Source organism: Bipolaris victoriae (assembly GCF_000527765.1).
Source record: "Bipolaris victoriae FI3 unplaced genomic scaffold scaffold_44, whole genome shotgun sequence".
Classification (NCBI taxonomy): domain Eukaryota; kingdom Fungi; phylum Ascomycota; class Dothideomycetes; order Pleosporales; family Pleosporaceae; genus Bipolaris; species Bipolaris victoriae.
The window spans coordinates 157,319-169,883 of record NW_014575348.1 but is presented as its reverse complement, the minus strand read 5'-3'; the positions used below and the strand labels follow the sequence as shown (position 1 = coordinate 169,883).

Here is a 12,565-nt window from a genome sequence, read left to right as displayed (position 1 = left end):
ATGGTTCTTCTGTACTCGTAAGCTCTGCAAGGGTCTGTTTCATGGGAGGTAAGTATGTATATGTAGCAACAGTATTGAGATGATCCGAGGCTCCAGCGATGTTCTAGACGGCAATGTCACCGTGTGATTCGGCAAAAAGCAGAAAACTCTGCTAATATCGATGATCCCGAGTTGGTCGGTAGCTCTAAACAAGCACTGGCTGATGATACGAGGAGGGGCAGATGTAGCGCGTAGCAATGGGGCGTAGCGGGGAGTGACGTCAGTGGTTCCTGTTGTGCCGAAGGAACGCACCACCCCTGCACCCTGTCCCCAATACTGTGCCCGCCTGCTATGCGCAGGATGAGAATGATTACATACAGGTTTGTTCACCTTGACGGCCCAATAAGTACAAGACGTGCCCATATGGCTGATGCCTGCTCCACCGCCTCTGCCACGCGCCTCATTCCTCAGCCTCCCCCTCCACTCGCCTCTCTCACAAGCCTCACCATTGCCATTGCTACGCCACGCCATTTCAGGTCGCTGATCGGTGATCGTTGATCACTACCCACTGCTGGCAACATGTCTAAAGAAAAGGGCCTTAAGAAGCTCTTCCATCCCTTCGACCACCGTCTTTCGGAAAAGGTTGAGGAAATTGAGCAAAAGCTTGAGCACACCAAGCTGCGAGGCGCACATATCAAAGCTGTACACCTTAAGCACAAGGTTGGAAAGTTCGGCAACCTCTTCAACACCAATCATCGCCATGACGAGGATCACGAGAAAGCAACCGACGCCAAGAGGAGCAAGATCGCCGAGAGCCATCGCTTCAACAGCTTTGCGCCCGAAAGAGACGGCAATCTGGTGAAATGGTACGTCGATGGTCGAGACTACTTCTGGGCCGTTGCCGAGGCTCTGGAGAAAGCCCAGGAGACCATCTACATTGCAGATTGGTGGCTCAGCCCAGAGCTGTTCTTGAAGCGGCCGCCTTACTACAATCAGCAATCCAGGTTGGATCAAATTCTCAAGCGACGCGCCCAGGCTGGTGTCAAGATTTACATTTCTGTGTACAAGGAGGTAAGCATGGGTATGTCTGCTGTGCGTCCAGCTACTCACCTACCATACAGGTTTCTGCTGCTCTCACCTGCAACAGTCAGCATACCAAAAAAGCCCTCATGGGTCTTATAAAAGAGGGTGAACCTGGTTACGGGAATATCAGGGTAATGCGGCACCCTGACCATAATGTGTTCGAAAATGCCGCAGACATGACATTCTACTGGGCTCATCACGAGAAGTTCATCGTCATTGATTATGCCATGGCCTTCATTGGTGGACTGGATCTGTGCTACGGCCGATGGGATGAGAAGCAGCATCCATTGTCTGATGCACATCCCTCCGGTGTGCAGAACCAGATTTTCCCTGGTCAAGACTACAACAATAACCGTATTATGGATTTCGAGAGTGTTGACGACTGGAAATCAAACAAGCTGGACAAGCTCGAGTATGGTCGCATGCCATGGCACGACGTTGCCATGGGAATCATAGGCCCGGCAATCTACGACATTGCCGAACACTTTGTTCTGCGGTGGAATTTTGTGAAGCGTGAAAAGTACAAGCGTGACGAACGATATGACTGGCTTACTATGGAAGGACGTGAGGGTGCCGACGAAGACCTGATTGGAGTACAACGGCCTAAGTTCCCTGTTGGTCATTACATACACCATCCCGTGACGCAGCTCAGTAGCAAGAATCTCGACAACCGTGGAACTGTACATGCACAGCTTGTCAGGAGTAGCGCGGATTGGAGCATGGGCATCGAGCCTCATGAACAGAGCATCCAGAACGCTTATTGCGAGATTATCCGGAACGCCCAACATTACGTATACATTGAGAACCAGTTCTTCATCACCGCGACTACCAAACATGATGAGAACCCAGTCCACAACCAGATCGGAGCTGCCATGGTCGATGCAGTTCTGAAGGCTGCTAAGGAACAACGGAACTTCAGGATCATTATCGTCATCCCAGCTATCCCTGGTTTCGCGGGAGATTTGCGGGATCAGGCTGCGGCTGGAACGCGAGCTATCATGGACTACCAATTCAAGAGTATTTGCAGAGGCGACGAGAGCATCTTTGGCAAAATCAAGGCTGCCGGTGTCGAGCCCGAAAAGTACATTTTCTTCTTCAACCTCCGCTCGTATGATCGCATTAATGTCACACCCAAGCTCAAGGAGATGGAGAAGAAGTCTGGCATGACGTACATGGAAATGGAGACTGCTGAGATCGATGAGCTCGAAGCGCCCCCAGAAGAGGGTGGAGATGAAAAGCGACGACTAGCAGCGGAGATGAGGAAAAGATACATGGATGAGGATGACAAACTTGGAAAGGGCGATCAGGGTGGTGTGATTGACCCAGATTCCATTGCCGACGACGCCATGCTCACTGAGAAGAAGCCCAGCGATGAGGAGTGGGAAGGTGAGGCCGAAGACGAGAAACAGTACTTCTTCCAAGAAGAGCTCTACGTCCACGCCAAAATCTGCATTGTCGACGACAAGACCGTCATCTGCGGCTCATCCAACATCAACGACCGCTCACAGCTGGGCTTCCACGACTCAGAACTCTCCATAGTCCTCCAAGACACCGACCTAATCGACACCACACTCGACGGCAAACCCTACAAAGCCGCCCGCCTCGCCCACGAACTCCGCAGTAATCTCTGGCGCGAACACCTCGGCCTCCTCCCCCCTCAAAGCCTCAACGCCACCGACGACCCCAACGCCCAACCTCCCGGCGAAAACTCCCGCAACGACACCATGCCCGGCCCTGAAGCAGATTTCGTCTCTGACCCCCTCTCCCCCAAACTCTGGGACGAATGGTGCACCCGCGCCTCCACCAACACATCTGTCTTCCGCGACCTATTCCATGCTGACCCCGACGACAACATTCTCACTTTTGAAGACTATGACTCGTTTACTCCGAACCCGAATTCTGATAAAGAACACAAGCAGGGGCATTTGTATGATGTTGATCGCCCGGCCCAGGAGGTGAGGAAGGAACTAGATAGGATTAAGGGGCATTTGGTATGGATGCAGCTCAAGTTTTTGGAAAAGGCGGATATGGCGGAACGGGGGTTGCAGGTTAATTCTTTTACAGAAAGTGTGTATACTTGATGTGGCTTGGGGGTGGGGCTTGTTGGTGTTTGTTACGATTCCCTATATTCTTTTGGCGTATTAGTATGTATTCATGAGTACGCTTTTTGACTTGATAACTTATTTCCTGTTGAACCAAGTAATTTTTTTTCGTTGACACTCTTGATGTTTGATGTGCAACGTGAGTGATGATGGGCTTGTAGCTAGGTAGTTGACAATCCATGTATATATCACGTGGTACTGGCTTTAACTGACTTCCCACAATTACAATGTGTAGCTATGGAAAAAGGCAGAATTTGATTGGCATGATTGCAAAATGGACTACGGGGGGTATCATACAAAAAAAAGGAATAGGTAGCCTACAATGAGCAAAGACAGACCTGTTTCTACAACGCCGAAGAAAAGGGTTGAACTTTTAGTTATTGGGAAGTATCCCCGTTAGTTTGCTTCCCCTTTGCCTTCGTCTTCTTGGCAGTCCCATTTGCAGTCGCCGTAGTACTAACCGCTCGTTTCCGGCGGGAACTCGCAGTCGAAGACGGCGTATCCTCTCTTGCATCCGTAGCCAGATCCTCTGGCAAAAACTTGCCGCTTCCCGTAGCTTCTCGAACCAACAGTGTGTACAGTCGATGGACGGCAAGTTGGGTTGCACTTGAATCCTGTGACTGTGACGGGGATCCTTGGTCAGTGATGGAAGTGTCTGGCAGGGTGTCGGGGGCGACGATTTTGAGGCGCTCGGTGCCGAGGTGGAAGCTGGCGCAGGATATACGGGATATCTGGACTTTTGGGTGGGACAAGTCGAGGGCGAGGTGGCGGTTTAGGTAGTTGGATAGGGCGGCTGTGAAGGGTTTGCTGTGGGTTGCTTTCAGCAGCTTTCCGCGCTGGACGAACCCGGCTACGTCTTCTGCCGCGATTGTGACTTCAATATGTTTGAGGAGGCTTGTGGCATTGGGGAATGTGAGTTGGACATGTAGCTGCTTTATAGTATCTTGGATAGATAGAGTCGAGCTGCGTGCTGTGAGATGACTGAAGAAGGTCTCGAGGGACGACGTGATAAAGGAGGAAGGAAGCCTCAAGGGAGCTACATGGGCGTCGAAGGTGGTTCGGACGTAGTTTAGAAATATCTCGCGTATTGGCGCTGGCATCTTCACGAGCACAAGAGGAAGCGAGGTGAAGCCATTGGGCGAAGACGTAGCATGCGGGTCGCGTAGAAGGAGGGCATTGTATATGTTCTTCTCATACTCGAGGCTCACATGGACGCCACGGGCTCGGTCTGGGGTGACATCTGGCGCGAGTCGCGGTGCGCCTGGGTCCTCTGACTGGAGACGTCGGTCAATCCAGGCATCCTCGTCGCCAAGCACCTCCCAGCGGCACTCTTCGAGCGGGCCCAGCTTTGCCGTCTCCTCTCCGCCGGCAAAGTCGACCTGCACACCGCGCACATTGTCGCCCTTGAGCTGTTCCTTGAGCCGCTTGGCGTGGGCGCGCATGGACTGATCGCTGAGCAGAGCCGAGTCGCCATGGTGAAGTGGGGATGCGCGATACAGGTTGTAGGTCCTGTTTAACAGTGGGTAGGGGGGCACATATGCCATGATGTCAGCCGTCCTCAGCTGTTGCGAGGCGCGCGGTGGATGCAAACACTATGCGACGACTATCGAGGTGGTGAAGAGAAGTCGCCTACAACAGACGCGTCGGCGCTGGCACGGAGCGACTGGAGCATGACGCGACGCGTTGCTGTTGGTGATAGTGTTTGTGTGTGTTGATATTTGGTGTTGATGTTTGGACGGTTTGGTGTTGGCGTGCGGTGATGATGCGGCGGCGGCGGCGGCGGACTTGGAGGGCGGCGGTGGTCTGTGCCGTCCGCCCGCCCAGCAAAAAAGAGCCCCGCTGTTTGGGGCCATCGAGAAAGTTCTGTGTGGTTCCTTTTGGGTTGTCGGGCATTCTTGTTAGGTCATACCAGCGCAGTCTTGAAATTTTGAAATTTTGCGGCGCGTGCCTCCCTGTATTGCTTCGCTACTACTCCTCGACACTTGTCCTGGTTTACCGCCCATAAAATCTCGCCGCACTAGATACCCCATATACCCTCTCTTACCCCTCCACACGCAAACACAACACAACACAACACACCCACTCCCCCCATACACACCCCACCATCACAGATCAACAATGTCTGTAGTAGGAGTCGACTTGGGTACGCTCAACAGCGTCATCGCTGTTGCGCGGAATCGTGGTGTCGATGTTGTAAGTGCCACCGCATATCCTTCACTGTCACTGTCGTCCATGGCTCACACTGACTCACTATCCAGATTGCAAATGAGGTTTCCAACCGCGCAACACCGTAAGTAGCCCCCTCGCGAAGACATCACCCCTCAGAGAACACTCGGCTGACTGGCCATGATACAGATCACTAGTAGGCTTCGGCCCCAAGAGCAGATACATTGGTGAGATGGCCAAGAACCAAGAAATTTCCAACCTCAAGAACACCGTCTCGTCGTTTGTGCGCCTCGCCGGCCGCAGTCTCCAAGATCCAGATGTCCAGGTTGAGCAGGACTTTGTCTCTGCCCAGCTCGTCGACATCGACGGCCAGGTGGGCGCAGAGGTCAACTACCTGGGCAAGAAGGAGCGATTTACCGCCACCCAAATCACCGCCATGCACCTCACAAAAATGCGGGCCACAGCCTCTGCCGAGCTCAAGCTGCCCGTAAACGACATTGTCCTCAGCTGCCCCGTGTGGTACACCGACGCCCAGCGCCGCGCCATTCTCGACGCCGCAGAGATTGCCGGCCTCAAGTGCCTAAGACTCATCAACGACAACACCGCAGTCGCCCTCGGCTGGGGTATTCCAAAGCTCGACCTGCCTGGCCCAGAGGAGAAGCCACGGAGAGTCGTCTTTGTCAACATTGGCCACAGCAACTACACAGCCACTGTTGTCGAGTTCCGAAAGGGCGAACTCGCCGTCAAGTCGAGCGCTTGGGACAGGCACTTTGGTGGCCGCTACATCGACAAGGCCCTTGTCGAGCACTTCGCCAAGGAATTCAAGGAGAAGTACAAGATCGATGTCATGGAGAACGGAAAGGCGCGTTTCCGTCTCGCTGCTGGTGTTGAGAAGCTCAAGAAGGTTCTCTCTGCCAACAACATGGCGCCCATCAACGTCGAGTCCATCATGAACGACGTTGACGTGCGTGGTATGCTCAAGCGTGAGGAGCTCGAGGAGCTGATTAAGCCTCTCCTTGAGCGCGCCACTGCGCCCATTGAGCAGGCTCTCGCCGAGGCCAAGCTTACCGTCGAAGACATTGACTCGATTGAGATGGTCGGCGGATGCACACGTGTCCCTGCGCTCAAGACGAAGATCCAAGACTTCTTTGGCAAGCCCCTGTCCTTCACCCTGAACCAAGATGAGGCTGTTGCCCGCGGATGCGCCTTCTGCTGCGCTATCCTCTCGCCAGTCTTCCGTGTCCGTGATTTCTCCGTCCACGACATGGTCAACTACCCCATTGAATTCACATGGGAAAAGTCAGAGGACATTCCCGACGAGGACACCAGCCTCACCGTCTTCAACAAGGGCAACGTCATGCCATCCACCAAGATCCTGACCTTCTACCGAAAACACCCCTTCGACCTGGAGGCCAGGTACGCCAAGCCTGAACAGCTTCCCGGAAAGATGAACCCCTGGATCGGCCGTTTCTCCGTCAAGGGCGTCAAGGAGGACCCCAAGGGCGATTTCATGATTTGCAAACTCAAGGCACGCCTCAACGTGCACGGTGTGCTCAACGTCGAGTCTGGATACTACGTCGAGGAGACCGAGGTCGAGGAGCCAATTCCCGAGTCTCCATCAGAGAAGAAAGAGGGTGATGTACGTTTTTCTGAATTTCCTAATGATTCGAGTACCAGCGAGCAAAGTTCAGCAGAACGTGCTGCGAAACGATACAAGCTTAGCGATGATTCTGTACATGCGCGTCCTTTTGCTTCTGCGCCCGAAATAAATGAGCTAACGAATGATGCGCAGGCAATGGACGTGGACAAGGATGCTCCTCCGGAGCCACCGAAGATGCGCAAGGTCAAGAAGCAGCTCCGCAAGGGAGATCTGCCTCTGTCTGCAGGCACTGCTTCGCTTGACGATGCCTCCAAGCAGATTGCGGCTGAGCGCGAGAACGCCATGATTATGGAGGACAAGCTCGTTGCCGACACCGAAAACGAGAAGAACAACCTTGAGAGCTTCATCTACGAGCTCAAGGACAAGATTCTCGACGTCTACGCTGAGTTTGCCAGCGATGACGAGAAGGCCAGGCTCAACCAGAAGCTCGAGACCATCGAGGTAAGTTCCAAAACTATTTTGCAGAAGGAAAATAGTACTAATAAAGACAGGAATGGTTATACGACGAGGGCGACGATGCGTCAAAGGCACAATACGTCTCCAAGAAGGAGGACATCCGCTCCATTGCCGGTCCTATCATCCAGCGCTACAACGACAAGATTGAGGGTGAGAGGCAAGCCGCCATGGAGAAGCAACAAAAGGAGCACGCTGCCAAGCAGGCTGAGCTGGAGCGCGCAAAGCGGGAAGCCGAGTCTAAGAAGCAGGCTGACGCGCCACCTGCTGAGGACTCAAAGGATACCGAGATGGCTGATGCCGAGGGCCAAAAGGCCGACGGCGCTGAGTCCTAGACGAGGAGATGTATGCAGGCGTATGGGCAAATGGAAAAAAAGCATTTGGACGGCGTAGTGTATATGACAAACTACGTTTTGGGAGGAAGGAAAGTGGTATTCGACTTTGTTCATTTTGTTTTCTGTGATGAGATCATGGTAATGCGATGCTTATGATAGACCAGTCTATAGATGAACGAATATGAGATTCGATGTCTTCAACGCTGGAAAATTTGGGTGTTGGATGTTGAATATTTGATCTTCGAGGAGCACGGTGACGGGGGCGTCAGGTGTCCCATCGTCCACATTGAGTAAAAGCCGAAAAGGAGTAGCGAGCGAATGAGAAAAGCTGAGCCGTGCCATTAGCGAGCTTCAGGCTGCCTTTTGATCCAATGCACCATGCATGAACCAATTGCTCCTTCAGTTTACTCAGCTTTTTATCACTCCACCCCAGCCTTATCGCCGAGTGAGAGTGGTGCTATCATTGCTTGGTAGTCGGAATGTTACAGGAGCTTACTAACGTACCCCTGATACAACCAGCACCGCCTGTGTCTACAACATCTATCCTGCATACTGCAAGTACCGGGAGGGCGCGGAAGAAATCAAGGTCGGGATGTGGGACGTGCAAGTATGTTGCTATTATTTCGCTCCTCCTCCGCGGACCAATCCACTGTTTTGGGTTTCTTGCATTTTCTCTATCGTGAACGATATAGGATTGGAAGGACAAGATGGGGATCCCGACCCATGCAAGGTACCCTAGGTTGATACATACCTGACATGGAAACAGAGCACGCAAAGTAAAATGTGACGAGACAAAGCCAGTCTGCAATCGCTGTCTCAGTACTGGCCGGACTTGTGATGGCTACGGTGCCCAGGGAGGAGGAGGAAATACTTATCTTGATCGATATGGCCGTCGTTCCCAACCAACTACGACTTCCTCAGAAGTTCAGCTTTCAAAACCTTTGGCAAAGTCTTTTCCATCAGACGAGTTACGCTACCTTGAGCTGTACAAACAGCGCGTATCATGGACGTCGTCAGGCTGGTTTGGGTATCCCTTCTGGCACGCAACTGTTATCCCAGCCCTTGCCTCTGAACCGGCTATCATGCATGCTGTCATTGCGCTGAGTGCTGCACACGAGTGTAATTTTATTCCAGGCCAGAGTATCGACACGAGAGAGAAATTCGTTCTCAAGCAGTACAGCCAGGCGATTTCCGCCTTACAGCCGATGCTGGCGAGGACCAGTGATACACAGGATGTCGCTGTAGTACTGGTAACATGCATGCTATTTACATTCCTGGAGTACCTAAGAGGGCGCCACGAAATCGCCGAGACCCATTTGAAGAACGGAATCAAGTTACTAGGCGACGGCCGTGTCCCGCGCTCCAGCGTCATGGAACAAAGCATTGTCCGCAGCTTCGCCGCCCTCGTCACGCAAAGAACCCTCTTCGGCTCCGACTTCCACCTCTCCAACCCAGACATCTTCCCACACTCGCTACACACCCTGAACTTACAAAACTCCATCTTCGCAAGTCCCGAAGCCGCAAAAGACGCCTTAGACACTATCCTCCGCCGCATAACCCACGCAGAGCACCTCTTCCAAACCTCCCAATCCCACCAGTCCCCCCCTTGCTTCGAAAAAACCCAATCCCACCTCCTTACCCTACTGGATTCCTGGCATGAAACATACAACCGCACCCAAGCCCACCTGAACTCCTGTCCGCCAGACAAAGACACACCGGCCTTTGGATCGCACCCCGGATCCTCGCGCACACCCCTCTCCTACACCCTCCTCCTCATGTCCCACAGCAGCGCCCAAATCCGAACGCACACCCTCCTCTCCACCTCCCCCTTATCCTACGCCGCCCACACGCCCCTCTTCCACCGCATCCTCTCCTGCGCCCGCACCATCCACATCGCCTACAGCTTCGCCGTCAAGATCCCCCAAAACGTAAACTTTGAAAATTCAATCTGCGAATCCGGTGTCGTTGCTTCCCTCTTTTATACTGGAATCAAATGCCGCGTTCGCTGTTTGCGGCGCTACGCGCATGCGTCGTTGAAGGCGGTGCCGCGCATGGAGGGGTGCTGGGATAGTCCTGTTGTGGCGAATGTGGTGGAGAGGGTTATGGGTATGGAGGATGTGGGCGTGTGGGATGGAAGTAAGGAAGAAGAAAAGGATTTGACGACACTCCCGAAGTTGGAGGTTGTGGAGGAGGCGGAGAGAGGGGTCGTGGTGCAGGAGGAGAAGCTGTTTCGGAGTGTAAAGGTGGAGATGAGGGGGGAGGGGGGTAGGGCGGAGGTTAGGTGTGAGAGGGTTGGTGGGGATGGAGAGGTTGAGGTTGTGGTGTTTGAGGTTAGAAATAAATGATTTTCTTTTCTTTTCTTTTACTCTTCCTTTGGTAGCAGTATAGATTGTCGGTAGAGGTTGGGTGCAATTTTGCTAGCCAGCGGATTAGTCTAGTAGTGGCGAACAAGGGGATATTTCAACGAGGTGATACTTGAAATCGCCAAAGAAACAACACAAATTCAAGAGTGGGAGAGATATCAACTATCAAGCAATACAACAATGGGACAAAAATAATTTCATGAGGGGGATAGAACAAGGCGCCATCCATCCACTATACATAAAAAAATCGTTCCGTCCGGGTTGGAAATCCATTTCTCATCTAGCCAGAGAGGTAAAGTTACACGCACATATTCATCCGCCCTGAAATGCACCCAATTACAACAAAATCTACAACATAAGCTCAAGAGGGTTCTCAATTGCCTTCTTCAGCTCACGCATAAACTCGCCACCAACGGCACCGTCAACAACCTTGTGGTCAAAGCTTCCGGTGATGACAATCTGGTCGTCCCACTCAATGCTTGCCGAGCCATCCTCGGAGGCCTCGCCGGGTACGGCAACCTTCCTGGTGGCGCCAATGGCGACAATGCAGGCTTGCGGGGGGTTGATGACGGCGGTGAATCGCTCGACGGCGGGGTTCATGCCCATGTTAGAAATGGTGATGGTTCCGCCCTGGTACTCCTCAGGCTTGAGCTTGCCATCGCGTGCGCGCTTGCCAAGGTCCTTGATCTGTGATGAGATGGTCTGGAGACCGAGTCCAGTGACGTTCTTGACGATGGGAGTCATCAGGCCAACAGGGGTGGAAACGGCGACCGAGACGTCGACAGTGTTGTGCTGGCGGATGATGACCTTTCCACCCTCCTCACGCCATGAGGAGTTGGCAGCGGGGACCTTGCTTGCGGCAATGGCAAGCGCCTTGACGAGCAAGTCGTTGACCGAAAGCTTGTAGGCGCCGTTGGCGGAAGCGTTAAGAGCCTCGCGGAGCTTGAGAAGCTTGGAGACGGAAATGTTGGAGGCGACAAAGTAGTGGGGGTTCTGCTGCATGCTCTCGGTAAGACGGCTGGCGATGACCTTGCGCATGCTGCTGGCCTCGGTATCCTGGTAAGCAGGGCCCGCGGCAGCGGCAGAGGAAGCTCCCGCAGCAGGCTTGTAGTTTTCAACATCCTGCTTGGTAATGGCTCCGCCCTTGCCAGTGCCCTTGATGGAACCGATCGGGACGCCCTTCTCGAGAGCGAGCTTCTTGACGGCGGGGGAGATGGCAGGCTGGCGCTGGAGGGCCGTCTCGAGACGGGCACCGGTCGAGTCTGATTCGATGGCAGCAGGTGCGGACTGCTCCTTGGCTGGAGGGGCGGTCTTGGAGCCGGAGTTGTTGGGGGGCTCGCTGGCTTCCGAAGCCTCACCCTGCTTGGGAGATGAAGCGGCCTTCTTGTCACCACCGGCGTCCTCAATGGAGAAGCTCTCAAAGGCCGAGACGTCTTCACCTTCCTCAACCATGACGGCGATTGGCTGTGATGGTCAGTATAGTGATTCCACGTGAATTCCGAGCACACTTACGCTTCCGACTGCAACATCCTTCTCACCAGCGTCGCGGAGGATCTTGGCAATGGTGCCCTCCTCCTGGAACTCAAAGTCCATCTGTGCCTTGTCCGTCTCGATCTCGACGAGCACATCACCGGGCGCTATCGAGTCGCCAACCTTCTTCTGCCATGCGCCAATGTTTCCGGAGGTCATGGTCGGGGAGAGGGCAGGCATGCTGATAACGCTGTGGGGTGGGTAGGCTGCGGCGAGGGGAGGTTAGCGGTGCGGACAGGACGTGCTAGCAGACAGCAGGATGCTCACATTTGGAGGCATAGTACCGGGCGAGGGCAGAGAGGGCGGGTGTGCGTCTACATGTTTCGCGGTCAGCCAGTGATGTCGGGATTGGGCCCGGGATTGGTGTTTGCAGGCCGTGTGTGGTGTTGTAGGGATGGCAGCAACGTACGCGGTACAAGTCGCGGGAGAGAAGGCGCCGCGCAGGGCAATTGAACCCCTCGAGGTCAATTGGGAGCCCGCCCGGGATAGCAGAGTGGTGGCAGCGGGCATTGTGTCGGGGTTCCTGGATGCGCTGAGATTTTGCTCTAAGCGATGGCCGGGAAGAGGGAGGGGAGAAGCAGCAGCTCTTCTTTCTTCGGGGGCAGGTCGGGAAGAGAGCAGGCGCAGGCAATGGAGCTGGGAGACCGCTCAAGGCTCTGGAGCTGGACTGGGCAAGGGAGAGATGGCAGACTGGAGATGTCGCTCAACAGAAAAGTTTAGTGCTGGCCAGCTTGTTGGAGATCCGTCGGCGGGTACTAAGCGTTATGACCCGATGGCCCTAACGCGAGATTTCGGAAAGGCTTGTGGCGGCGGTGGCTGATGATCCCTGAGTGGCTGACCCGTGGGTGTGGCTGATGTGGCTAGTGTGGCTTGACCAGCTAGCGCCCCCAGTCG

At 54.0% G+C, this 12,565-nt stretch overlaps 5 protein-coding genes across 5 annotated transcripts; 3 read left to right on the top strand and 2 right to left on the bottom strand.

Annotated features, from left to right (window-relative positions):
• Positions 1-558: 558 nt before the first annotated feature.
• On the top strand, positions 559-3,143 carry COCVIDRAFT_99676 (hypothetical protein; the record flags this gene model as incomplete). The annotated part of the gene is made up of 2 exons (XM_014700989.1): positions 559-1,050; positions 1,101-3,143. 2 exons carry the CDS (start codon positions 559-561, stop codon positions 3,141-3,143), a joined length of 2,535 nt encoding a protein of 844 aa, XP_014556475.1.
• A 398-nt stretch (positions 3,144-3,541) lies between these two features.
• COCVIDRAFT_16168 (hypothetical protein) lies at positions 3,542-4,708 on the bottom strand (the record flags this gene model as incomplete). Its single annotated transcript, XM_014700919.1, has 1 exon — positions 3,542-4,708. One exon carries the CDS (start codon positions 4,706-4,708, stop codon positions 3,542-3,544), a length of 1,167 nt encoding a protein of 388 aa, XP_014556405.1.
• A 574-nt stretch (positions 4,709-5,282) lies between these two features.
• Positions 5,283-7,778, top strand: COCVIDRAFT_99742 (hypothetical protein; the record flags this gene model as incomplete). The annotated part of the gene is made up of 5 exons (XM_014700988.1): positions 5,283-5,357; positions 5,423-5,454; positions 5,520-7,062; positions 7,123-7,431; positions 7,482-7,778. The coding sequence occupies 5 exons, from the start codon at positions 5,283-5,285 to the stop codon at positions 7,776-7,778; spliced, it is 2,256 nt and encodes a 751-aa protein (XP_014556474.1).
• Positions 7,779-8,257: 479 nt separating this feature from the next.
• Positions 8,258-10,123, top strand: COCVIDRAFT_99703 (hypothetical protein; the record flags this gene model as incomplete). The annotated part of the gene is made up of 2 exons (XM_014700987.1): positions 8,258-8,385; positions 8,545-10,123. 2 exons carry the CDS (start codon positions 8,258-8,260, stop codon positions 10,121-10,123), a joined length of 1,707 nt encoding a protein of 568 aa, XP_014556473.1.
• A 366-nt stretch (positions 10,124-10,489) lies between these two features.
• On the bottom strand, positions 10,490-12,181 carry COCVIDRAFT_99753 (hypothetical protein; the record flags this gene model as incomplete). Its single annotated transcript, XM_014700986.1, has 4 exons — positions 10,490-11,605; positions 11,654-11,877; positions 11,939-11,985; positions 12,081-12,181. 4 exons carry the CDS (start codon positions 12,179-12,181, stop codon positions 10,490-10,492), a joined length of 1,488 nt encoding a protein of 495 aa, XP_014556472.1.
• Between the last annotated feature and the right edge of the window lie 384 nt (positions 12,182-12,565).